Source organism: Rattus norvegicus, chromosome 4 (assembly GCF_036323735.1).
Source record: "Rattus norvegicus strain BN/NHsdMcwi chromosome 4, GRCr8, whole genome shotgun sequence".
NCBI lineage: Eukaryota > Metazoa > Chordata > Mammalia > Rodentia > Muridae > Rattus > Rattus norvegicus.
This window is the reverse complement of record NC_086022.1, coordinates 76,812,460-76,839,687: the sequence shown is the minus strand read 5'-3', so window position 1 is coordinate 76,839,687 and position 27,228 is coordinate 76,812,460. Positions and strand designations below refer to the sequence as shown.

General features: G+C 40.1%; 1 protein-coding gene across 3 annotated transcripts in view; it reads right to left on the bottom strand.

The window, feature by feature from the left end:
• The window catches only part of Cntnap2 (contactin associated protein 2), a 2,256,901-nt gene that overhangs the window by 526,571 nt on the left and 1,703,102 nt on the right, over window positions 1–27,228 (bottom strand). For all 3 annotated transcript variants that reach the window (NM_001427648.1, XM_039109027.2, XM_039109028.2), the window contains one exon: window positions 8,817–8,973. In NM_001427648.1, coding sequence (NP_001414577.1) covers window positions 8,817–8,973 — 157 coding nt within the window. The remainder of the gene's footprint in view (window positions 1–8,816; window positions 8,974–27,228) is intronic.

Genomic DNA, 27,228 nt, shown 5'->3' with positions numbered 1-27,228 from the left:
TGGCTCAGGCATAAAATAAAAAACAAACAAACAAAAGAATCTGGGGTCAGAATACCAAGTTTCACATTCCCATGTAGATAAATATGGCAGAGCCTTGTTGGAGTGATAGTAGAGGACACTTCTTTTCTCCACGAATTATATTTAAATTGCCCTGTCTCTGAGAGGTCATCTTTATCTATAGAGATGGGGCTCCATTTTTACCCAGGTTTTCCCTTAAACAACAAGCAGATGGAATCTGTGGACACTTTGCTCCCTTAAGAAGGAGAAGCCGTGAAATAAAACCGACTCACATTAGTCATGCGCACATTGGGGCATGCAGGCTGCAGAGATGTTACCCAAGGCTGACACTTTGACATGAAAGATGAAATCATAAACTGGGTAACAGTCTAGTCGTGGCCTATTCTAGGTCAGATGAGAGGGACAGCTATCTATGGCAGAGGCTGAGAATTTCTTTCTAAAGGAAACCAATGTTGGTACCGTCAATTAGACAAGGTACAGTTTTTCTTTTGATGGGAGCCGGGGATATTTTCTGTCTGTCTGTCTGTGGGACTGCTCATGGATGCACAGAGATTCCACAGTGAGACTGACACCTACAGCAAACATCACAGGAGAGTGGCAAGACCTTTGAATTTGCTTTGCTGTGTGACCTCCAAGTATGGCCATCTCAGGAAGCAGCTCCTCACTTCTCCCAGTAGGACAATTCCATTAGTCTCCAGTTTTCAATCTTGCAGGAGGCATGGTCTGTTTTCCATTGACGAATGGATGAGTAAGGAACCTTATCTGATCCATAAGAGCATCTGTGATGGCCATAGACTGAGAGATCAGGGGAGGGACAATAGAATGAGGGCATTGCAAAGCACTATGAGCAGCAGAACCAGAGCATGGCTGGGTACCAGAGGCCAGAGCAGAAGATGTTGGGCAAGTTGCTCCTGAAGACCCCAAGGGAACTGGGTGTGTGTGTACATACAAACACACACACATGTGCTTGGTGTATGGATGCCTCTTAACATGAGCTTCTTGTACAGAGTAACTTCAGTTACAGCAGATGCGTGTTGAGAATTTTCTAGTAAGCTGAGTAAGGGCCTTCATTGCCACAGGTGTCTTCTCCTTGAAATCTCTTTTTCTACTCCATTGTATTTGTCATTTTTTTCTATTCCTAGTATAAAATGTCTGCTAAAAGAAACCTAAGATGAGCCAGAGAGATGGTCAAGCAGTTAAAAGCACTTGCTGCTCTTCCATTACCCATGTTAATCCAACACCCTCTTTTGGCTTCTGTAGGCATCAGGTATGTATCTTAAGGATGAAAGGGTTGCTATTGGTTCAGTTTGAGAGTACAGTACAGCATGGTAGGGAAATGGCAGTAGGGGTGTGAGGTGGTAGTTACATTGCATCTACAGTCAGGAAGCAGAGAGTGAGTATTACTGCTGCTCAGCTCACTTTTTCTCTTTTATTTGGTCTAGGACCTCAGTCCATGGAGTAGTGGCAAGAACACTTAGGGTGGTTCTTCTCAGCTCAATTAACCAAAGCTCTCATAGATATGGCCAGAGGTCTGTCTCCCTGGTGATTTTAGGTCCTCTTAAATCTCTATCACATCCACCATGTGCTACCGACTTCTACTCTGTGGTCAAGAAAGTGCCAGTGTGAGCTCTTACAACTCCCTGATCATCATTCTAACCAATCAATACCGAAGACTCTTTTTCTTACAAGATTAAAACAGCAAGGCACGCAAACATCAAGAGTATATAGGTGTGTGAAAATATATAAAACAAAAAGCAGTTGTTCACCCATGGCCACTGTGACTACATGCTGTCCTTCAAATGTAGGAACAACTCAGATGTTCACAGCTGGGTTAATGAATAAGATAGCACATATCTAAACAGTGGAGACTTAGATGTAGCTATGAAAAGAAACGAAGTTCTCGTACCCATTATGAGATGCAGGAACCCTGACACCACTACACTAAGCAAAAGAAGCTAGTCCCAGAAGACAAATCGTTTATAATTTTTCTCATGAGAGGTACTTAGAGTGGTTGAAGTCAAGAAACAGGACATAAATGGTGGTTACCAGGGGCAGTTATTCTTTAATAGCATGGGGCTTCAGTTTCATCTGATGTGAGGATCTCTAAACATGAATGAGAGATGATGATTCCACACACATTAATATACTTAATATTACTTAACATTTAAAATCACTTATAACATAATTTAAACCACAATTTAAAATACAAAAATCCTGATCTCTCTCTCTCTCTCTCTCTCTCTCTCTCTCTCTCTCTCTCTCTCTCTCTCTCTCTGTTGTATAATATTTAAGTATTTAAGTCTGACTGTGGAGTTCTTTGCTCTTGGTTTGAATCTCTTCCCATCAGTTCTTAGCTGTGCGTCCTAGTAAATTAACCTCTCTGGGATTTTATTTTTTCACCTATGTACTGACAAGATTGTCCTCTATCCTAGGACAATTGTGAGGTTTAAATGACACAGTACATTTCAGTCACTGGAATCATGCCTGACAAGCAATGGATGATTTCACTAGCATTATCTGATCGATGAGATAAATGAAACTAAACTCATAAATATTTCAGTTCATGTAGAAGCCATCTGAAAACTTCGTAGGAAAATGTCAGCAAAAGGATTAGACAAAGTCATTTATAAACAATGAAAATGTATAATGAACACTTTTTGAAATATTCAAGATACTCAGTAATTAGTTGGTGGTTAGGAAGCTGGGACAATGGAAAGCAATTTTCTGGCTTTGAAACATGGGGGAGACCCTTGGATCAACTCCTGTCTGGGTAAAGCCAGACATGGATTAGTTCCAGAAAGCAAAAACCTGATAAACAAGCGGATTCCTTCAGAAAGAACGGAACAAGATCCAAGGGGTTAGCATCTGATCAGCCTTCCTAATGTGGGGGTGGGAACTGCTTGCTAATTGTTACACAAAGACTGGTCTAATGGTTTTTCACTTCACTTCCATCCCACCATGCCTGAATCATCTTGGCCAGGATGCAATTCTGCAGAAATTCTACAAGAGCCACAGAATGAGACAAGGGTGCTCAAGTAGCACATGATGCTCCTTCACCCATAATTCTATTTCAGAATGGGTAATTTTAGAGGTGATGATCCTGCTGCTTATTGTGCCAGGCTGCATGAGACCAGGAATTACCCAGCAGTGGCTACTTAGCTGAGACCCATGCTCGCTTAATTAGGATTCTGGCATGGTGGGTGGGGATATTGACTATTGCTGTGAATAGTAAATCATAAATGTTAAATCACTTCCAATTCCAGAAATAACTGTGCAAAACTTCTCACAGCATAGATAATCAGGCAATTACGGGGATGGTTATGGGACTCTCTGGCCATGGTGGCTTTGTTGTGAGACCTGTCCTGCTCTTAGCTACGATCTCATTTATCTCAGCTCCATTTGTATGCATTTAATTCTACTGGATAAGAGTAAACGTTCAATCTAAGTTTTAGCGTCTAGCCATTTAACATGTGGTCTGTGGTTTAAACTTCGAATTTAAAATTTTCCGATAGCTGGCTAAAGCCACTGCCCTTACAAATTGTCTAAAAGATAAAAGCAATGGGAATATCTTCACTATGTTATGGAAAAGCTCTAACCTGGGAACATGAAATGGGGTTTTAGCCTTTTCTCTGCTCATTACAGTCTGTGGTGTTCGGTTGGTTTGTTTGTTTTGATTCCTAAATTATGCACTGCAGTTTCAGATATTTGTGATGATTTTAGCAGGGGCCAGTCTGGTATTTAAGTAATAATAAAAAGAAAATATTCCAGTATAATTTTAAGAATGTACTCATTAACACACTTTGTGACCTTCATGAGGCTTGAAGAGTATAATGAGATTCCATTTTCCTGATACTAAAACTTAAGTCAGGGTCCAGTGAGATGGTTCAGGTACTTGATACATATATCTGAGGATCTGACTTGAATCCTTGGAATCCAAATAACGCTGGGAAGAGAGACAGACTCTATAAAGTGTTCTCCACCTTGGTGTGTTCCCCTTTGCATATCATTACACATAAATCATGTACACATGCTAGCAGCAGCAGCAGCAGCAGCAGCAGCAACAACAACAACAACAACAACAACAATGGCAGCAGCTTTAAAAATTAAATGTCCTAAGCTGGTCCTCAGAGTGTGGAATGACATAGGAGAACTTTGCACTCATTTCAGTCTCAGTCCAGTGGATGAAACAAGTCTTTGCTATTGAAATAGCCCCTGGGAAGAAATAACTCCCTTTTTGGACTGAAAGCAGTCTGAAATAGAGGCCATCGGGGCATTATTCTTACCTTACAACACAGTCAAAGTGATTTCCCACGTGAGTTGTACTTGTAGGTATACACTTGTTTTTCCTTTCCCTGAATCTCTCAGCAGAAGTAACAGCAGTAATCACTGGAGGGCACTGAGGTCACCCGGATACTCTTCATCACTCACACCTCCCAGTCAGGAAGGCCGTGGCATCCAAAGTCAACTTTGTTGCCTGTTCTGGGAGGGAACAGGCTCCCAGACAGCGTCGCAGAGCTCATTCTTAAACCCAGGTCTTATGAACCATGGACTGCAATGTTTTAACCCCGAAAAAAGCCTTTCTGGTTCATTCCCAGTGGAGTGGAAGGGAAGAAGGGCTGGGTGCATTCTGCAGAACAGTCCACTTCTCATGCCATTTCTGAGGGTGCAGGGAGGGGACTGAAACAGAACACCCTTCAATAATTCCTTACTGTCTGTAACACTTGCAGAGAGAGGCAGGGAATCTGACTTGAGGCCTACTGGAGAGCCAGGCAAGAGCATGAGGGAATCACTTCCTGGTTAGGTTCATTTCTGATTATTCAATGAGAATCACTGGGAAATGCAACATAAGCCACCCAGAAGAATTTCATATGGGCTGGGGAGATGGAGCACTTGGTAACATGATTAAAATGCCTTTTGCAAGTTCAAAGACCTGGGTTTGATACCCAGAGCTCAGGACAAAAAAGCCAGAGCTGGGAGCGATGATGCATGATTATAATCTTAACAGGCAGAGAGGTAGATCTGGCCAGCCAGCCAGCCTAGCTACAGTGACAAACTCCAGGCCAATGGGAGATGGTATCTCAAAATAATGTGGATTATTATTCTGAGCAACATGAAAACCAAGGCTGTCCTCTGTCCTCCACTCATATGTGTGCATGTAAGCACCCCTACACACACACACACACACACACACACACACACACACACACACACACACACAAGCACACACACAGGCACACAATGACTTACACACATGTAACCTGCACACACAGCACATACACAGGACATATGCATACACACTTGAACATAGATGTGCATTTTCACATCTACCCCATACCATCCAGAGAAGGTCAAGTGACTGTATATCTTACACTACCCAACCTACTATATCTTTACTTTCCTATTTTCTATTTAATGTCCAATATGTATACTGCATGATTTGTTTTTAGTATACTATTGACTCAGAGTGATGAATCTGAATGTGAAATAGCCTAGCTTCAAGCTAAGTTCTCGCTACTGTTCTTGAATATTTTGAAAGAAGCTTCCCGAAACGCCTGTACTCACTTTAAATATTTAAAGCATTCACACAGTTATTCTTTGTTTAGTGTATTAATGGGATAAGCCTGAAATCCTTATTTCTTATATCACAGAACATTTTAATAGTTGCTATTAGAAAGGAATTATATTTTTAAACTTGTTTATAATACAGTACCTATGTTATTCGGCATTAGCAAATTCTTCAGAAGCAAGGCAGTCGTAAGGATATTCTAGTTGCTATTCAGTTGTGAGAGAACAAGGTTCCAGCAGTGACAGGGGTTCTGAGTATCTAAAATCAGTTTATCTACAGCTTGTCTGAGGAAGTCTGTGAGAGAGGTTGGGACAAGCGTACCCAAGCTTTCTGTTTGAGATCTGGATTCAGTTATGTTCTTTGGAAGATTTAAGAGGCAAAAGCATTTCTCCAAAGTCTATATTTCTTCCCCGAAATCCCACTAACCGTAATTCTGATCATTAGTGTCTCCAACTTAATATTCCCAAAGCTGAGCTCAGCATCTGTTTCCTTTACCTAGACTTCTTGGTTGCTTATAGATGGCTGCCACTCCTTTGCGAGGGGTCCAGACAGCAGACCTCTACTGAGTTCTTTTTCTTTGTTTATGGCCGTAAACTCCAGGCCCAGTAGCTACTGACTCATGAGACTCTCATACACATTCTGCCATTCTCAATGGTCCCTCCAATCTATGCCTTAAACTCTTGATGGTTTTCTACTACTGTGGTGGTGGGAATGAGAACACCCTCTATCATCTCTGATACTTGCATACTTGGGCCCCCATTGATTGCTGGCGTTGTTTAAGGAGCTTAGGAGTGTGGCCTTGTTGAAAAAGGTACATCACTGTGTGCTGGCTTTTACATTTCATTCTTGCTGCCTCGTGATGTGCTTGATGCTCAAGATGTAAACTCTTAGCTTAGTCTTCTACCTGCCATGCCTGCTTGCTGTTACGATGATGATGGACTCCTACCCCTCTACAATGTTAAGCTCAAAGAAACCCTTTCCTTCTATAAGGTTCCTTGGCCTGTGGTGTTGTATCACATCAATAGACAAGTAACTAACAAACAGAAAGATTTTGTGACATCATATTACTGATTCTTTCTGTCCTTCAGCACTCCCTCGTGGCAGTCTGTACAGGACTGCATGGCTAACCTCAAGTCATATCGTAGTACTGCTTCACTGACAGTTCCCACACAAGCTGTGCTTATTTATGCTTTCCTTTCAAGACCTCAGACCAGGCAAAGCCTACTTCCCGTTGAGCATGTCACTTTCTCCAAGAAATTCTTGACTTCTCCCTTCCTTCCCTCAGTCAGTGTTAAAGTTAGTCCCACTACCTAGTTGTGTCCTTCACATTCTCCTCAGAGCACTGACTGGGCCTTGGTGACCACATGTGTATGCCTTTTCCTGTAACTGGTTTGTGAGTTGCCTGTGGATGAAGGACAAAATTCATTGTCAACAGTCCCTTTGCACCCAGCATGATGTCTAGAAACAAAGAGGTTGACTAGGAGGCATGCCCTAGATTTTTCTCTCTCCCTGCCTTTTTCAGTGTTTCTATGAAGTAGGGCAAGAAGAATTGAACAGCGGTGATGGTAACGGCATTCTGACTGTGCTATGCTGGCCTCCTGAAGGGCCAGGGAATCAGAGCAGAAGAGACAAGTGAATCAAAGGGTCTTCTAGCCCTGCTGGCTGACACAGGCATGACCTGTGAAAAGTGAAAATGAGTCTGAGCAGAGCTTCTGGTTGGTGCCACTTGCTGTTTTATTCCCAGTACCTGGTGGAATTCCTTCGAGTGAGTATTCAAGTGGTGTTTCCTGAATACACGATGCATTGATGGACAGATGGAATGAGCAAAAGATTGACCCGAGTGCCTATGCCCTCCCCACTTCCAACTTCCACTCTTTGTGCAGCATGTGTGTGTATAGATGTGTTCTTTAAGCAAAATGGAAAATTAGTTATTAGACCTTTCTTTTCACAACACACCATAAAGAAACATAATGCAGAACTGGAGAGATTGCTCAGTGGTTTGGAGCACTTGTGGCTCTTGTAGAGGACCCAGGTTCAAATGCCAGCACCCATACTAGGTGGTCTGGAACTCCAGCTCTAAAGGATCTGATGTCTGCTTAAGGTCTCTAGAGGCTCCACACCCAAGTGGCAGACATTCACACAGGCACATATATTTAAAGAATTAATCTTAAAAAATAAGAACATAATGATAACTACTTATGTTTTACACAAATAACACCCATAGATTCTAAATCATAAGTCACTGAAGTAAATAGTATACATACATGCACACATGTATACATGCATACATACATACACATGCATGTATATTTCCATTTATTTAAAGAAGTCAAACTACTGTTGGAAAATCTATAGACCTTCTGTCTTAAAATCCTACCATTTTGTATTCTTAGAATTAGTTATTAACTGACAGGTAGAATGAATTTGTCTTGTACATCATTCTTGTAGGAAGTAATTTCAGGTGGACTTGGTTTGGTTACCAGAGAAGCCTGCAGCCATGTAGAGCGGGAATAGACAGGAGGCTCTGAAGCTGACCTGTAGGAGGTGGGCTAGGCTTTTTCTTCTGGTTTTTATTCTTCCAGCTAAACTTCTAGACCCCTCTCTTCTTTTCCCAGAGAAGGACTGCTGATTTTATCTTTATCTGTGACTGACACTGTCTTAGTCACTCACTGTGAAGAAGGACAAAAGCCAGGGGAGGGATGAAAACAACCCAAAATAGATCTTTCTTGGGCTGATTTGTATCAGGGTTATAAACAATTCAGAGCATGATGGCAAAGGAGACAGGCAAGTACTTGTAGGCAACAGGAACAAAAGATCCTTTCCCCTTCTTTCCCTTCCCATTTTTTTCGGGGTTGTATACTAAAGTAAACATCCGGGATCTGGAAGCCCTCTGCCCTCTCAAGTATCTGCACATTACATTCTGCCCTCGCTGTTCTCTCCATCATCTTAGGGCACGTGTTATAAAGCAAATCGGCGCCTCAACATGACTCATTATTTTCATCTCAGAATGGAATATGAACACATCAATTACATGTCAGGCAGCATCTGAGTGCATAGCCTCCTTGTCACACTGACCTTGCTCTGTGTTTGTATTGTTAAGGTGCCCCTGGCGTTTGTCCACTGAATTAGCTCCCCACACTTCTCACCTATTATCTTCTCACTTTAGCACTTTCCCAGACTCCCCCTCTATTAATCCATTTGACCTGCAGACACAGGGAGGCTGGGCACTCACCATTGCTTGTAGTCCGCATCACAGTTGCAGTAGTACTTGGGGTCTGTGCAGTTGCGTTCGATGCCGCAGGCACACTTCTGAATTCCAGGCTCTGAGCCTCCCCAGTAGTAGTGCTTCTCATTGGCTTTGCCAACCCACCAGGTATAAGGACTTCCATCTACAAGAAAGGAGAAAGGTGCATTTAGAGAGGGGCCTGAAATGTATCATTATACTGTCACCCATGTTTCCTTCTTCCTATAGCAGTCTCTGACAGACTGAATGGCACATACCCATCTTTAAGGTAGAATTCGTTCAACAAGAGGAATTTTTAACTAAAAAGTCACACAGAATGTCTCAGGTAGAATTCAGTGAATTGGAATCCTAAATGGTGTCAGTCTTCATTGAAGGCATACAGACCATTCTGCAACATACAATGAACTTCATAGATGATTTTGTTTTTCTGTGAACTGATCACAAGTATGGAGATAAGAGATGATTAGAACTAAGAGTGGGGTTTGTCATGTCTAAGTTTGACCTCCCAATTTTATTCATGAAGAACTTAGGTCTAGAAAGGCCAAGTCGTTCTTTTATTACCTAGAAGATTAATGCACCATATCAAAGGTCTGACACCATATCATAGGACACTCACTGTATGCTCTGCAGTCAGCTCTCTATGTCTGTGACTTCTATATCCATGCAGCCAAACAGCTATGAATCAAAGACACTTGGGGGAAAAAAAACCTTGTGCCTGCACCAAATACACACAGACCTCTCATAGTAATTCAGTAATAGTGTACAGCAACTATTTACATATCATTTTTCTTGTATTAGCTATTACAGTTGATCTGGATATGATGCAGTGTATTAGAAAAGATATCAGCACATAGGATAAGCAAGTGTTACCCATGTGACATTAGGAACCTGAGTACCATGTCGACAGATGTTGGGATTGGTAGGAGATCCTGGATCCACATTCCCTCTCTCTTCCATTCACTTATCATCCTTTTGCCTCATTATCAAAACCCCATTGTGTTTCCATTATGTGCTACACTCTGCAAGACGCCTTTGAGAACAATGGAGAAGATACGCAGGCTGGGGATACAGATGTATGAGTCCTACGGATATGGAGTGGGTGTGAGGAAAAGGAGGCTATGATGAATGTTTTCTCTGAGCTGTGTTTGTAGGTTGAGTGGCTAAGATCTCAGTGGGCCAAGAGGTAAGAGAGGAAAGGAATGCTATATACAAAGGGAACGGGATGTTAAAATTCATACAAGTGAGTTTTATATGCAAAACGTATGCAGAAGAATGGATGTGGTGTAGAGTAGGACTGGGGAGATTAGTTTGGCGGTGTAGCAGGAGAAGATAGTACTAGATAGCAAATGAGGTTTTTGTCCAAATGAGAAATTGTTTCATGCTGACTAGTTTTTGCTTTTCCAGGCTTCTTTCCTGCAGCTAAAGAAGCCTGAACTTTATCCTGAAATAATGGGAGGCCACTGAAAGATTTGGAGCAAGGAATCATTACTGTTCAATTTGGGCTTTAAAAATCTCCGGTAAGATAAAAGACGAGTTTCCAGGTGATGAAATTATGGGGGGGCAGATGTGAACTCTTCTTAATAGTGGAGAATATAACTAATAGCATACTAGGAGAGGAGAAAGAGAAACCAGAAGGAGTCTGGGGTAGCTGACCTAGTAGGATTTGGGAGTGGGATGGCAAAAGACATTGTGAACTCACTGGGTCTCTGATATTAGTAACTAAGAGAATACCAGTATGTTCTATCTGGATAGGAAATAGGAAAATGTTTTGAAGTTCAAGGAGTTTTTGAAAGATGAAGAGTCTGACACATCTTCCAGGAAATTGGATGCAGACATCCAGTCTCCTGAGCATTTCCTGGGATGAAAGTCTTGTTTTGGGAACCATCAGGGCAAGCCAGAAAATATTGGGAGAGGCAGAGATTCAGGAGGGATCCGTAAGACTACAGCAGCATTTCAAACCACACTGGAATTCCACAGAAGGCTGCGAGAAGTGCAAGGAAAATGAATCCAGTTCAAGAGAATGGTAGGAAGAAAAACCCAGAGACAGAAAGCATCAGAGGGGAGACCGAGAAGATGCTAAACATGTTGTCTTTTTCTTTCATTTTATGGTGCTGAGAGCACTCATTGTGAAATCTCCCTTCTTAACAAATTGTCTAAGTATTTGATACAGCATGCTAACCACAGCTACGGTGCTATCCGCAAATGCTCTAGAACCCATTCACCGTGTTTAACTGAAACCTTTATTGATTAGCAATGGCGCTGCTTTCTCTCTTCTTAGCTTCATTGACATACATTCTCTTTGATTCTCGGATTTTACTGTTGTAGGTCCTGACACAATTGCAACGATGCATTCAGCCTGTGTGTCTGTATACGATGCAATTTCCTGCCTGCCTTTTCTTTCTGTTAGTCTTTATTCCAATTTTATTGTTTCTATATTGCAATGACACTAGTTTGAAAAGGATGAAGCATTTGCATTAGGCAAGAATGTGGACAAATCTTGGTGATATGCTAAGAGAACAGACAAGCCTTAGAAGAAACTGAGAATGATGCAATAAATGGAGATGATGCCAGCCAGTAAGCCAAAGAGGAAATCTATTAAAATCCCTATGTCTGGGGGTGAAACTCCATTGTAAGAGTCCACCTCTACCAACCCTTTCAGGATGCTAAGTACACACTTGTCAGTGCTTGGAAGAAAGCGGTGGGGAAGCCCGACATTCTTCAACCACGAACCTGGCAATCACAACATTTAAACAATATCATAAGTTACCGTGGTGGAATAATGCACATACTTCTGTAGTACCAAGTGAGATACTACATTAGTTTCCCTCAAGAACAGTTTTGTTAAAATGCAGGCAGTTTAAAGCCATAGGAAATGGTTTGGGACTCAGGGTCATCTCTCTGTAATGATGGAACCAATACTCTAATTCGAAAAGGAACCAGCCAGGTATTTTATTCCATAGAAGTACCCAGATTTCACTTAATTTGGAAAGTTTAATGTTTTCCATGTTATGATCATCATGGGAGTCTTAAAATAAAAAAAACTGCACTAGATTTGATAGGTAGAGAGAGATTGCAACTGTATTTTAAAGGGAGAAAGATACCAGCTCTCTGAGATGAGGGGCCTCTCTGCAGCTGTGTCCTCTCCAGTGGGCCTGACTCCCCAGAGAAAGTATTTAGATTTGAACTCTGCATTTGAATTCTTTTGCTTCAAGGTCTCCTGTCTTTCTGTCAGGTCAGGGGAAAAGTACTCGACTTTTGATGTTTCTCAATGTCAAAGCCATAACCCACAATACACTATTGTTTTCTTTTTCTAACACCCACAGTTTTTTTTTAAAGCCTTGCAAAGTTTTGTTTACGTGAACTATATAATCTTTGACTTCCCAAGAAAAGTTGAGGTCAGCTGTCTCTGGTTGTGTTACAGAGGAAAGGAAAGCTCTGAAAAAACCTGAATCTGGCTGTGCACGAGAACTCCTGAAGGAATCTGTCTGCAGAGATTGATTGGCTTATGAGAATTTCAGTACCACTGGGAGGTTGGAATGTTGCAGGTCCAGAGGCTATTTACCTTATAGTAGGCTAAGTTCTGGCCTTCTGGGACAGCTATAACTTGCTCACCTCTGTACTAGAAATAAAATCTTGTGACAAAATAATAATAAAACACCTTTTAGAATCTATTGATTTAAATGCAACTAGTTTCTGTCAATTCAGAAGATAATTATGCATCATAGGCCTATAGGAAAGTTCCCCTCATCTTGACATACCAGCCTCTCTGATGTATCCACCAATGCACACCTCTGATGTACCACCATTTTGAATTTGATTTAATTCTGTAAAACTGCAAAAACTTCATAAAACTGCTATTACTTGGTAACATGGAATTTGGGGTAACTTAAATCTGCGTTCCCAAGCCATGGTCACCACAATGGCTCCAGAATATCTTTTTACTCCCTTTTAGATGAGAACTGTGCTTTTGTACCAAGGGTAGAAAATATGTAAGGGCAGATACTCTGGGACTGACCATGTAAACGGCACATGTCCCAGACCTAACCCTACCAATATAAAAACATTGCCTCCTTAGCTACCAAATCCAGTTTGAGCATTTCACCTTTTAGCTAAGTAATGATAAATGGTTTCTCCACCAGTAAATTTTTGTTGGTGTCATTGGAAACTAGAAGATTTAATACTTTTTGAATGGTGACAGGGATAAACCAGACACAATCAGAACAGGAGCAATGGACCAATGGGCAGGAAACATCTTATTCAATCCATACCAAAATGCTCAGCAAAAGAATCTGTACCTCAGGCCCTGAGCCTTCTAGGAGCTAATAGAAACAGCTCCTTACCGTGTTCTTGTAGTTTCAGACAGAGGTAGGAGCTAACATGACCCCAGAGCTGTCTATGGCTCAATGTTCTTTTTGAAAATCAGAATAATATCAAGAAAAGGAACAAGATAATATTCAGTCTCAACTTTGGAAGGAGACCATGAAAATGGGAGAAAAGAGCCAGCTGATCCCTGGCAGTATCTTCAGGGATAGCCTAGACGCTCAGGAAAGGAAGTTTCATTGTCAGGTTTGTTTAGATGCACAGCAAGAACTCCCAGGTCTGCATGAGAGCCGGGATCTGTATCAGCTTGTGTGTGTGTGTGTGTGTGTGTGTGTGTGTGTGTGTGTGTGTGTGTGCACGCGCGCGCGTGTGCACGCACGAGTATGTATTTCTATATGTCGATGTGGATTTTATGTGCCTGAAGATGTGCCTACATGTGCATGTATATCCACAGGCCAAATGTCAACATTTGCTGTCATTCCTTAGGTGTCCATCTCTTGTTTTGTATAATCAAGGCCAATCACTGCCCTAAAGTCATCATGGAAGGTATGCTGAGTGGCTACCAAACATCCCAGGGTCCTCAGTGTTTTATCATTGGGATTACTATCCTGCCCAGCTTGTTTCCTCTTAAGGGAAATTCAATTTGAAGATCAAATTCACATTTGCACTTTAGCAACTGAACATCCCTTGTCCCACATATACCAGTTTTACAAGGAAGAAGACCTCAATTTTACTGGAGGGAGAGAGTATTACCAGACAATAGGATACACGGAGGAGTTCTAAAGTGGCATTTTCTTTGTTCAGTCTGAAGCAGTGACATGCCAGTGGTCAGGGGAGAGCCCGAGAGGACTGACTACCAAGCATCTTTTCCTGTCTCCAACGTTGCTCAAACCACAATACTGCTGTCTGCATAACTAATGCTTCGAGTTAGGGAAATGCAAAGTTTGTGTTCTCTCTTTCCTAGAAGAATAAATCAAGTCCAGCACAAGCCAGCAACTTAGCTGCTTTCCTTTCGGCACAAGCAAACCAACAAAGAAAACACCGATACAGCAAACACATGCCTGGGCAAAAAGGAAATTGTATACTTTGTTATTCATATAGGCTAATTTGGTTAAATCACTATAACAAAAATAAATTATTAATTTTGTATATGTTTTATATTCAGCAAGAGAAGAGTGGTGCAATTTTCTTTGAGCAGAGAACTGCCTCATTCTAATGCTATGCTAATGAAATGCTATTTTTTTTCTTCTTCTGTATAAAACATTATTTACCTGTTAACTGGCTTTGGGGGAAAACAGTTAAAAGGAATCAAAATGGAAAGACTTTTTAAAAAAGACAAGAATATGAGATGGTAAGAAAATACATTAATTACCCAAGAGTTTAGAAACTTTAACCTTAGACTACGAAGATTCTAGATAAGTGTGTTGTTATGTCTAAGTGTATGTCTCGGGGGCCATATTGTAGGTTAACCAGACACTAGGTTGTTAAGATGAGGCATCGGCCAAACATGGATGGAATGAAATCCAATCAGTCTGCTGCTGGACCACTTATACTTCAAATTGTGTCATAGCAAAGGGTTTCTTATGAGCTGTATGAAGCTAGAAGTGGAGAGAAATGAGGGTACTTGTTTTTTAAGACTGCAGGTCTGGTTAATAACAAATTGTTTCAGAAGTGCCAGACCAAATGCATGGAGAACTCTAAAAAATGTAGCCCATATATGGGTTTTCCAGAATGTGTTTCGTAGAATAGAGAACTGGGCTACACTGTAGCTTAATAGGCTGCTTAACTAGGATGCAGGCATGGCCCAAACAAGACTCAGCTTTGTGACTGGGACGTCTAATGAGTTCCATTCATCTACTTCTAGAAGATACTGAAAACAATACCACAGGGCTTCATAAAGCCCCAAATGAAAACGTTTAACTATTGCCAACTTATCTTTTATAGATTCACAGGAGACTTTTTAGCAAGAGAAAACAGAACAGCCTCAAATAGCCCCAAAACCATTGTGGTAGTTAGTGCCCCCAGCTGACACCTCCTTTGCAGCCGATCTATTTTGGAATACTGGAAATGTTCAAGGCCTCTACTTACATGGCGCGACTCAATCCCTATCTCACCCATTTTAAAGCATTTTTTAATCATATATATTTAAATTTCATATAATGTAATGGAAGAGACGCACATCAAAGAGTACAGTGGTCACTGCTGGGGAGGAAAATGCATTAACTAACCAGCCCATCATTTCAGGCATGATCCTGGTTAGTAACTCAGGTTTATATCTCTCTCGTACCCTCCCTTCCATCTGTAGCACTCTTTTGCCTGGTCCTTCCTCTCCTAACTCCTCCAGTAGTACTGCCCACTCCTCTCTCATCACAGCAATCAAGTTACAAATGATATGCTAATTAATTAATGACACCCGAATTGGTACACAAGCAAGATGGAAGGTTTTGAGTAACAAACGTTCCTATGAGGGAGCAAGGTGAAAGTTTTGAGGCAAGGTAGCAGCCAGATTCTTTCTCCTCCTCCTCCTCTCTCCCACCTCCTCCCCCTCCCCTCCCCCTCCCCTCATCCCTCCCTCTCCCCTCCTCCTCCCCTTCCTCCCCCCTTCCCCTCCTCCTCCTTCTTTTCTTCTTCTTCAGATAATCTGGCAGCTGTAGTTTCCAATAATGGGCTGGAGTGCTCTTTTATTTCAGTTTGAAATGTGCACGGTCAAAGAAATTCAGGGCTCTGATCTAAAGGCGAAACGACTCCTGACCCCCAAGGCAGGGGAAGTGGAACTGATCACCAGTTCTAGAGTTTTCTGGTTTAGACTCAGTCTGTTTTCTTGGACATGTGGAGTTTATTTTTTCACAATAGACCCACTTTCAAAAACCGGACCATGGAGCCACAGAAACAAGAGAATTAGGCAGTGAAGTCATGGAGTGATCGATCATGTCAGATTACAGGACTTCCCCTCTCTCAACACTGGTGGAAGAGAACATAGAAAGGTAGGTGATGGTTTCCAGTTTGCCTGGTATCCTAGAGAGCCCAGTAAACAATCTAGGTTCCCTAGAATATGGGATCAGGCTATGAAAAGAAGCTCAAAGGAAAATATTGAGACCATCACTGACCATCTGTGAGAGCGCCTCACCAGGCAAGTCTGCCACATGTTGACCTGGAGAAAGTACCCTAATGATCTCAGTTCCTGGACACTTTGGGGTAGTAAGTAATGAAACAGACATACATACTTTTACTACCACAGTCTTAGCTTGTCTCCCAGTTAAGACATTGCATAAATCAGCTTTTCCTTGCTAATTTTCTAAGAAAAAAGGTTTATGTTAGTGCGTGCATTTGCAGGTTACAGACAGTGGTTGGTTGGTGCTAATGCTTTTTGATGTGTTTTCCCAAAATACATCATGGAAGAAGGGGATGGCAGAAGACAGATATGAAGAGGTGGTCATGACATTTATTACAGTTGCACCTTAATTTAATTCATATTTTCAGCATAGTATAGTTACTACCTTTTTAATTTTCAATTACATAATAATGATTTCGCATTAAAATGGATGTATTTTACTGGTTAAACTAAAGACTTTATAAAAGTGAAATGAGAATGATCACACATCTTGGTATTATCTTATATGCAGCAGCTTATCATTTCAAGTTCCCTATAATTTTTTGAGAAATGTATAATAACATTCTCCTTGTTTTCCAATCATCTAATTCTATGCCACCCTGTGTTCAGATAAAGACCAAACAAAAGAATGAATCCAGAAGTGTTCTGCAGAGTTCATATTGCAGACCGTTGTGGAAAAATGCTTCATTTTAAAGTTCTGATATAAACATTCAATTTGATCATTATAGGTGAACATTTTATCTCCCTGTGATTGAATGTCACTAAACTCATTTGATTAGGGATGACTAGAAATGAATGAAGTTGATTAGCTTAAGGTTGTATCTTTCAGAATCACATTGGATTTTGCTTTATCTTATTGATTTGAATCAGGGCCAAATATAGAACTGTGGAATGGGAGTTCAGATTGGACCTGAACTGAAATGTTAATTAATTAGGAATTAATTTTACTGCATAATATTTAAATTTATTTTATTGAATTGAACTTACTAGATTTCAATCAAAGACCAATTTCACCGAGCAAAATCTGATGCAGTTGAATTCAATAATTTGAGTAATATTCAAATGAATTGGATTAATTGGAATGGAATCAAGTGACAGATTTGATGGGAGTTCATAATTCTGAGCAGGCCTAAAGAGAGCAGAATGGGTCAAGTTACTCCAAGTGAACTTAGCTGTGTTTTTTAACTAAGGTCACTGGCACCATGGCCCCTGAAGAGCCTGGTTGGTTTCTTTACATCCAAAGCTCTGGGAACAAACTGTGGTAGCAGTTTACCACAGACAGGGTGGAACTGCAGGCTGTTATTTCTTTGGTTCTTTTTGTTTCTCTTAATTCTTTTCTCTTTCTAAATACAAAGTGCTATTTTACATTGCAACTGTTGGAAGATTGATAATTCTGTAAATGTTAATACTTTTAAAATTTTTAGTTAAAATATACTTATATCATTCCCTCCATCCCCTTTCTTCCCTTTAGCCCCTCCAGTGACTCCACTTGCCTTACTTCCTCTCAAATTTGTGGCCTCTTTTCCTTATAGTTAGGTAGATATGGTTATCTACAGAATGGATAGATAGCCATACGTGCAATTACTGTATAAGCTCAGCCTGTTGTTTCCACTTAGGGTTGTCAATGATAGTCTATATAATTGTTTCCAGCTTCTATCCCTTCACATGCTTCATGGACTAATGCAGTGGCTATGACCTACTGTTCAATGCTAACCTAACTGTCATTGAGGCTTTTCGTGCCTCCAAATCTTAAGGAAACTCTTGTGAATGTTTACATTATGGTGTTGCATAAAACAATGCAACTTTGTGTCTAAGGGAGCTGTGTCTACCTACCATTTATGAAGATTTTTAAAAGGATGAACTGTTACTCATTTTGTTCAGTGGTATGTCAACTCTTGTTAACTTTGTTCACATTGTAGCATTAACAGATTTTTTTCTGATAATGTCAGGAATTATGATGTCATGTCTGACACACACATAATATACATAAGAGAGAGAGGAGAGAGGAGAGGAGAGGGAGTGAGAGAGAGGAGAGTGGAAAGAGAGAGAGGAGAGAGTGATAGAGTGAGAGAAGAGAGGTGAGGGGGGAGAGAGAGTGAGAGAAGAGAGGTGAGGGGGGAGAGAGAGTGAGAGAAGAGAGGGGAGGGGAGAGAGAGGGAGAGAGGGAGAGAGAGAAAGAGAGAGAGAGAGAGAGAGATGTCTAGGGGTTTTCTGATTATATACATGAATGCCATTGATCCCTTGTGTTGTGTTGCGGTTATTATATTGTTTGGTATCAAGCTGATATTGGCCTAAAAGGATGGGTGATAGGTTGTCCAATCTGCCTTTAACATTATTTTAACTTTCAAGTGACAAGTAGAAATTTTAGATATCTGTCACATGCAACATCTTAGAACAGGCGGTCATTGTGGTGTGGCTAAATTGATCTAATTTAAAATGTGTATTACTCCACATTCTTAACATATTTACATGTTTTCAGTGACTTTCCAAATATAACATCCTGTTATTTTCTGAATTGTACAGTAAATCTTTTGACTGCTTTCTGTATCCTTAGACAACCTTCTCCCCCTCCTATCTCAACCACTCCATCCTGTGGTCATTCATTCAACTCTCTACTTCCATGAGTCCAACAATTTTTGTAAGCTTGATTGTGTGCTGTTTGTCTCTCATTGTCCAGCTTGTTTCACTAAACATAATGCCCTCAGGTGCAAATCTGTTTCTGTAGAGATATAACATCCTTATTTTGAAAGATGTCAGTGTACATTTCACATTTTCTCTATCTATTCATCTACTGGCAAACACTTTTTGATTTCAAATCTTGGCCAATATAGTGTTTCTGAAAACACTTTATTTTCTAAGAACATTTTTAGATATTACTTGTAATCTATTTGTCTGTCTATCATCTATCATCTAACAGTGCTTTCTGGGTGTACTTTATATGGTTATATTCTTATAACAGCTTTTTATTGGATATTTTTTCATTTACATTTCAAATGTTATCTCCTTTCCTGGTTTCCTGTCCATGAACCCCCTGTCCCATGCTCCCTCCCCCTTCTTCTATGAGGGTGTTCCCCCACCCAACCACCCACCACTTTTAGGTGGCTCCATCACTTAAATTTGCATTTGCATATTTCTTTAGTTCCTTTGAGTTTTCATCCATGGGTCCTAACACCAAGCCACATCCCTATCATGCTTTTCCATTCATAACTCCAATGAGCGTCAGATGGTCCCTATCTCTTCTGCTGGTTACCATTGCTCTTTCATATATGGGTGCCTGGTCTCACTGGCTGATTCCCGGAACATCTCTAGATGCCTGCTTCCTTTCACGATTCCTTCTTTGGGTAGGTGACAGCTGTTATTTATCGCTACCTTAAACTTTCAGTTTCAACCATATTATAACTCTAACTTCATTCCTTCTAAATGTTATTACTCATAACTTCCCATAGCATATTCCTTAATCATATTCAGTTTCCTCTTTCTAAATGAAATTTGGTGCAATAGTTTTAATATTTGAAATATTTACAGGGCTAAAATTACTATTGCTCTTTCTGTTAATCCAGAATTATGGCGCCTTGTTTCCTAAATATCTCATGATTAGTGTTTCTCTGATCTTGTTCCGTGGAGATATAGCTGTGGACTTCTTTGAGGTTGTAGAATCCCTGTTGCAGGGATGAGCCTCCCTTTACTTTTATCGGATGCCTGAGGGTATTTCCAACCTCTGACCTCTTTAAAGCATATTTTCAGTTTGGATCCTAGCATCCAAATAGGGTGACATCAAGTTAAAAACATGAATCAGATCTTGATTTTATTAAAATTTTGGTTTCTGACATGTATAAAATTTATTGTGATCATAGACAACCACCTTACCTTCTTCTCACTCTTGCTTACCCATCTTTCCCCCACATAGTCCTCTTTCTACTTCCGTGTCTTATGTGAGGAGTGAGTGGGCAGGGTCTGTGCATGTAGCCATTTTTGTTGCTCAAAGGGATCATTTCTTTTGTTTTTCCTTTGCGCTAAAGCTCAAATCATCATATTCCTATGCTGTCATCTTTCAAGAAGTGAGTTTCTAGTTTTCAAGTTTTTCTTCTTTTCTTCTTTTGCTGAGAGTCCACTGCTTTGGAAACTCCTTTCCCATCAAGGTTTTCAGTACAATTTATCATTTGACAAGGCTATTGGTCCCTATTTAAGCTGTAACCTGGAAGATACAGGGGACAGGGGTTCAGTAGTAGCACTAGGCTGTACCCTTTGCTTTTGTTCCTGTTCTAGTTTTGTTTTAAAGATTTTTCTTACAAGCTCAATTGCATAGTTAGAAGGCTTTCAATATTTCTGTTCAAGTGCTCAAGAAATTTTTGGAGGTATATTTCACTATATCCTTAATTCTACTATGCTGGTTAGTTTTTATATCAACTTGACACAAGCTAGATTTATTTTGGAAGAGGGAACCTCAATTATGAGAATGTCCACAGCAGACTGCTCTTGGGAAAGCCAACCTGTGGGGCATTTTCTTGATTAAAGATTGGTATGTGAGAGTCCAGCTCATTCTGCATAGTGACTCCTCTGAGCTGATCCTGGCCGCTCTAAGAAAGCAGACAGGATAAGCCATGTGGAATGTATTAGTAAACAGAACTTCTCTATGGCTTCTGCTCCAGTTCCTGGTTCCAGGTTCCCATCTTCGTTCTTTCCCTGGCTTCCCTCAGTGATGAGCTTATAAGCTATAAGGTGATACAAATCCTTTCCTCCCAAGTTTCTTTTGGTTATGGTCATGGTGTTTTACCACAGCAATAAAATCCCTAACTAAGATACTTACCACAGAAGCATGTTGGGGTCCTACTGTAAGCTTTAAAGCTGCTGAAAAGCCTAGTCTGTGTGGAGGTGTAGGAGGTACCACAAAGGAAAGGAGAATGGAAAAACAGAGACCTTTCTATGAAAGTGGTGATAAAGACTCAGAGTGTCATGCTATACAATAAAGATAGGTAAACATCCCATAGTAGAACTTGGACCATGCAGATCAGCTAGCTGCACCTTCTTGAGTTCCAGGTTAGACAAGTAGTAATATTTGCAAAGTTTTTTCTGTATTTTCAAAGGGTGGTATTGATATGAGGTAAATTATTCAGCAATGTTTTATAGAAGGTAAAATAGAGGTGTCAGTCGGCCTCAGTGGGATCTGGTCCTACTTCTTCATATACAATCTGAAAACTTTGTTAAGGTGAACTGGTGTTCAGTGTCCTGCTGTGAGCATGCTTCAAATCCAGCAATTTGAAAGGAAGTTCTACACAACAAACAGCAGACATGCCTGCTACCAGAGCAGCAGCCCAATGGAGAGGCCCTCTACCCAGCATTGAAGCAATGTGGATCAGAGATCAGTGTTTGCATCCAATATTCAGCCACCATGGTATTAACAGAAGTCCAGGAATGAAAAAGGAGTGTTTGCAGATGAAGACAGTGTGAATACAGACACAGGAGAAGGACTTAAAACAGGAACTCTCAAGTGGAAAGACTCAAGGCAATGTGGTCTGCAAAAGGTGCACATCTCTGATCTTTGAAACCTGTGTTCAGTTCCATTCCCAGGGCTGCTTTGCACCCATGCCCTATGTGATGAGTCATGGTCTGTACAGAACACTTTTGTTGTATTACCATATTGTATTATACCTTATCATTTGCTTTATCAAACCTGTTACTTTCATATGGTAGTGTATTACTAGCTGAAACATACATTCATGTTTCAAAGCAGAAAACAGACTTTTTTTTTGAAAAAAAAAAACTCAGGGTCACATGCCATTAGTTTAACTGTGTTCATCTTCCTCTGATAAATCCTACAGTTCTACCTCTAGCTCCTACACCAGCACACTCACAGTGAGCAAATGAGTAATGACTCCTTTAGAAAGGAAAAAAAATGAATGTGAAGATCTGTAGACAACTCAAAGGGGAAGTTCATATAGGAAATTAATCAGTTTCATGAGATGTCAAAGGCCAGCTTCAATACTACAGGGTTAATTTGAGGAAGGCAGCAAATAGAGTTGGCATTTGGGGTCTTTGCTAATAGCAGCCAACAGGGGTCAGGACTAGGAGGGCTGATAGGGTTGGTTTGGTTCAGATAATAACTGACTGAGGTTGTTGTCTGTAGCAGCCAGTGATTAGAGGAAAGACGAAGGTAAAAATCACACACACACACACACACACACATACAATACACACACAAACAAACACACACACTTACTCACACACATGCACATGTACACGTACAAACACTGAATGATGAAGCAAAGCAGGCTCCAACAACTTTGTTTTCTCTTAACCCTTTTGTACCCCCTAAAACAAAGTTTTCTATGTAAGAAGAAAATTACCTCATAGCCACAAGTTACACATTTTCTAAAAACCATCACCATAAAAAATAACATTCAAAAAGAGATTAAAATCAGCTCCCAAAAGGAAATTACAACAGAACTGTTGATTATGTATTTCCTTTGAAACTTATACCTAGCTAAAATTTTTCAATGTGTCTCTCTACAAGATCATCATAACCCCAAAGCAATAATTTTTTTGTTATAGATTAACAAAGTTTAAGCAAGCCAGTCTATAGTAACAATTTTTTCTTAAGCTTCACTGGCAGTAATCTGTATTTACTAAGGAAAAAGTCATCAACCTTACATCTTATTTTTGAAGTATTGATCAACCAAATTGGCTAATTATTGTTCTCTGTCCTGGTACTCATAATATTCATAACCTTTTTCATGTTGCACACTGAAAACCCATTACTATATCTTTAGATCACAAGATCAAGAAATTCAGGTCCAACTTAGAATAAATAGGCCAAGCCTATTTTTCTTGTTATTATGATTCTGTGCTTGTAAGGCATGAAATCTCACTGGAGTTCTCTCAACTCTGCAGCTCTTGCTGTTCTCTGAGGAAGGGGTACATTCTTATCTTGATTCAACTTTAAACTTTCTATCAACTATCCTAACTTACCCAAATTATTTAAATCAAAATAACTTTCTAAAACTACTTAAATCAAATCAGAAATTCCATAAGATCATTAATTCATCCAAACAGCATTCATCTCCATGTTGATATGCAGGAAACTTTCCCAACAGAGTGGACTATTATCCTAGAAGTAATCACACCAGGCTAAAGTCAGTGAGGGTCTTCTGGTGTCCACTCATACCAAGCCAGATAAATGAGGGATATGGGAATGGCAAACATGAGAAGGCACATCAGTGGCAAGAAGCAATCCTGGGACAAACCCTCTGGGACTGCGCCTTTCCATAGTACAGTCATTGCAACCAGGCAAGGTGGTGGGTATTCTCCAGGAAGCTCACTTGCCCAATGCAGCTCTTCTTGCATGGTGTCAGCCAATGAGGTCATGAAATGAAGTCATAAGCAAACAAATGGGAATAATCAAGACTGAAGAGGTGCCCAGGTCTATGGAGGTGAACCTAATAATGTCCAGACAGAGATGTAGATTTGGCAAGGTTGTTAGCATTTGAACATATTTTTAATTAATATTAACAGAAGTTAATAAAGAGCAGAAAAGATCAAATCTGTGATGAGACCAATACTGATCCATAACTATCACCATAATCCTAATTCATGCATATCATCATAATGACTCTTAACTCTCCTTCCTCCATTCACGAAGTGAAGTGTGTGAATAAACCCTATACAAACTCTGTCTTAGAAGTCTCCAGCTGAAGACCTGAGTGCCGAGCCTCAAAAGGGCTGAGAACAAAAGCTGGGCTTTTAATCTGATGCATTTGAACAGTTCCCCTGTTTCCTTCTTTCCTACTCTTTAAACAAATAATGATAATAAAGCAAACCCTGAAAACACTAGAATAGCTTTGACCTTGACTTTTACCAAACCTGTTACTCCCAAGACAATTGTGTGTTATTATCAGAAAAATGCATCCAGTTTTTCAAAGCAGAGCAAGACACTGCTTTTGTTGCACAGAACTCAAGGTCATGTGTCAAGCCTACTGCTCTGTTTGGGCAGAAACCCTTCGTCATTCATGACATAGCAAATTGGCAGAGTCACACATTGTCCGTCCATTACTTGGTCTTTCTCCTAGGAAACTAAAATGCTAATGTCTTTTTCAACAACACAAGCAGTTAATAAAAGTGACACAAACTCAAAGCCTTCCAATCTCACAGAAGGGCAGGAAGATGACAGAAAGAACACTAGCGATGATAAGTGGCCGATTCTTTTTCAAGTGGGCAAAAATGAACACTTACTTAAACAGCGAAATAACCAAACCTTACTCCCTCAACCCCATGACAAAAGGATTGAACTCTAAAGCATGGAATGAAATCTTTTCCATATATATTCAACTAAAACCTGCTGTGTTAGCCTGAGGATTGACCTGTTGGTATTGAGATCCTTCAAAGCCCTTTACACCCTGTCAATTAGTCATATTTTTGTTAAGCAACTGATTGCAGACTGACTGTAGTGAATATGGAAAATTACTAGACATTCAGATGACTAATTATATCAAGATGCTTATGAGGGAGTAAAACCCTAAACTTACCTACATCAATTTCCTCTCTGATTTTCATTAATTATTCATCTTTGGTATAAACAGATCCATTGCTCTATATTTTTTGTAAGCAATCAAGAATGACCTCATTATTGCTGACCTAGCTTCTTTCTTAGTTCAGCATTTTTGCTCAGCATGCCCCAGTCACCATGCCTGCATGTATACCTCAATCCCTAAGTATATTCTCAGCTCCTGGCTAGGTGGTTGCTCCACTTTTCTGCCTGGGATTTTTTTCTTTTATTATTATACAGATCTTCACTCTTTTTTCAAAGGATATTGCTGAAATGTTCCCTTGTTTTCTCTTAACAGCTCATGTGTAGTTATTTCTCATAAATTGAAACATTCTTTCCTGGAGGGAGGAAGGGAAGTGGTAAGAACAGGAAGTAAAGAAGATAGGCAAGGTCCAGGAAGTAAATGAAGCTTGAAAGTCTCTGAAGGGACGCCCTCTACAAGGTTACAAAGAGAAACAGGGCTTTCTGATTTGTTCCAGAGATGCAGCTCTCCTGAGCTGCCACCTGTGATGAGATGGGCTTTTTGGTGACACTGATGCCTTTGAGTTATCCCTTAACTCTCACCCACATGTCTCTAAGCAGTTTCAAATGTTTCATTGCTTTACTAAGCTAGACTTGGACAGGGTTTTTGGACTGCCATTGGTTTCTTGTCTGGGATTAATAGATGCTTGTTTATGGCTCCCTAGGAAAAGTCATATAGCTAAAATAATACAGTCTCACCCTTTTCTTGCTTCATCCTACTTACCTTCTTTATTTGCATTTATTTCTGTCTGACTTATATTCCTGCTTCATGGTCCTGCTTCCTCTCCTCTCTTACAATAGAGTGTAACATCTATTAGAGCGAGGCTTTCAGTTTTGTTACTGATAAACACTACTGTTAAACTGTGCACAGTAGGTGTCCAATAAATATTTTAAAATATGTGAATTTATTTTTTCATTTTTCTTATCTATTCCTCCAGCCCTAAAAAATAAAGGGGAGAAAAAAAGAGTCACAAATGCAGATCGAATCCTGCTATTTGTGGTTTCAGTGTGCTACCTTGCCATTTCTTGGTGTATCCTTTGTGAGTTGATTTTACCTGATGCAATTTGATGATCACTTATTGATTCCACCAGGCCTTGGCTAATGTAAAAAATGCCACATTTTCTTCTTTATAAAATGTGCAATAATTATGGTCCTTGGGTAGTCACATCTGAGGATGGATTTGCAATGTCTGCAAATGATCTCTGCTTCATCATCCTTCATCTACTAGCAAAGGCCTCATTTGTACTTCTGAGTATCTTGATATTTATACTTTTCTTAGCATTAAGAATCAAATTTTAAATCTGGCCTTTCAGGAGGTTTACTAATCTACTTGTGATGGCTATGTTTGGTTGTCAACTTGACTATATCTAGAATTAACTGAAACCCAAGTGGCTGTGCATATGTGTGAGGGATTTTCCTTAAATCATTTGAGGTAGGTTCATCCATCTTTAATCTGCCTCAATCCTGGTGGGGAAATTCACCTGCAACCTGAGCCACACCTTCTGTTGGTGGCCGAAATAAATGGCATGGAAGAAGGAAGCTCTTTCACTTTCCTGCTTATCCTAACTTTCACTGGTATGTTCATTCCTTTACTGGATTAGAGCCTGATTTTTGAGGATTCCAACACATACTGAAAATCAGCTGAGGTATCCAGCCTACTGAACAACTACTGGATTTTTGGATGTTCCATTGGTAGACCGCCATTGTTGGCTGAACTGAATCATAGCCTGTAAATCACTCTAATAAATCAATCAATCTATCTATCTATCTATCTATCTATCTATCTATCTATGTATATGCTTTTAAAAATTATATTAGTTCTGCTTCTTTAGAGAGCACTGACTAATACACTACGGGTGTCTTCACTGACTTAAAGGCAAATCAGAGACTTAGATTCAGTTAGATTCTGAGATGTGTTGTGCTGATTGACTTGACAAAAAGGGTGGAGTTGAGTTGGCTATAATCTGCTTGTTAGGGTTGGTGAAACTAATTGGTCTGCAGAGAAAAGGGTCTCTTCTGAGAAGTTTCCCAAGCATTCTATATTCTGGGAGACTGTGGGGCAGCCTATAGTCTAGGGCAGTTCAGGGCAATATTGCACACCTGCTCTTTCTGTCATGCTGTGTAGTTACATCAATCTTCAGAATCATGACCTGAGGAAAGACAATTTTTCTGAAACAAGAAGGAAATTTAAAATTGTGTGCAGTCTGTTAGATTTACCAAGAAAGATAAATGTCAGTTTTAACAAATAAAAAGACAGAGATGGTCAAATATAATTGCTGATAGAAACTTAATATATTAAACTTTCATGTGTAAGAAAATTCATTTCGGAGACAGTGGTTGTCCTGGGTCCTGTCCTCTATTCACTGAGTGTTTTAAGGTTAAGATGTTGTTACAAACAAGTATGAGC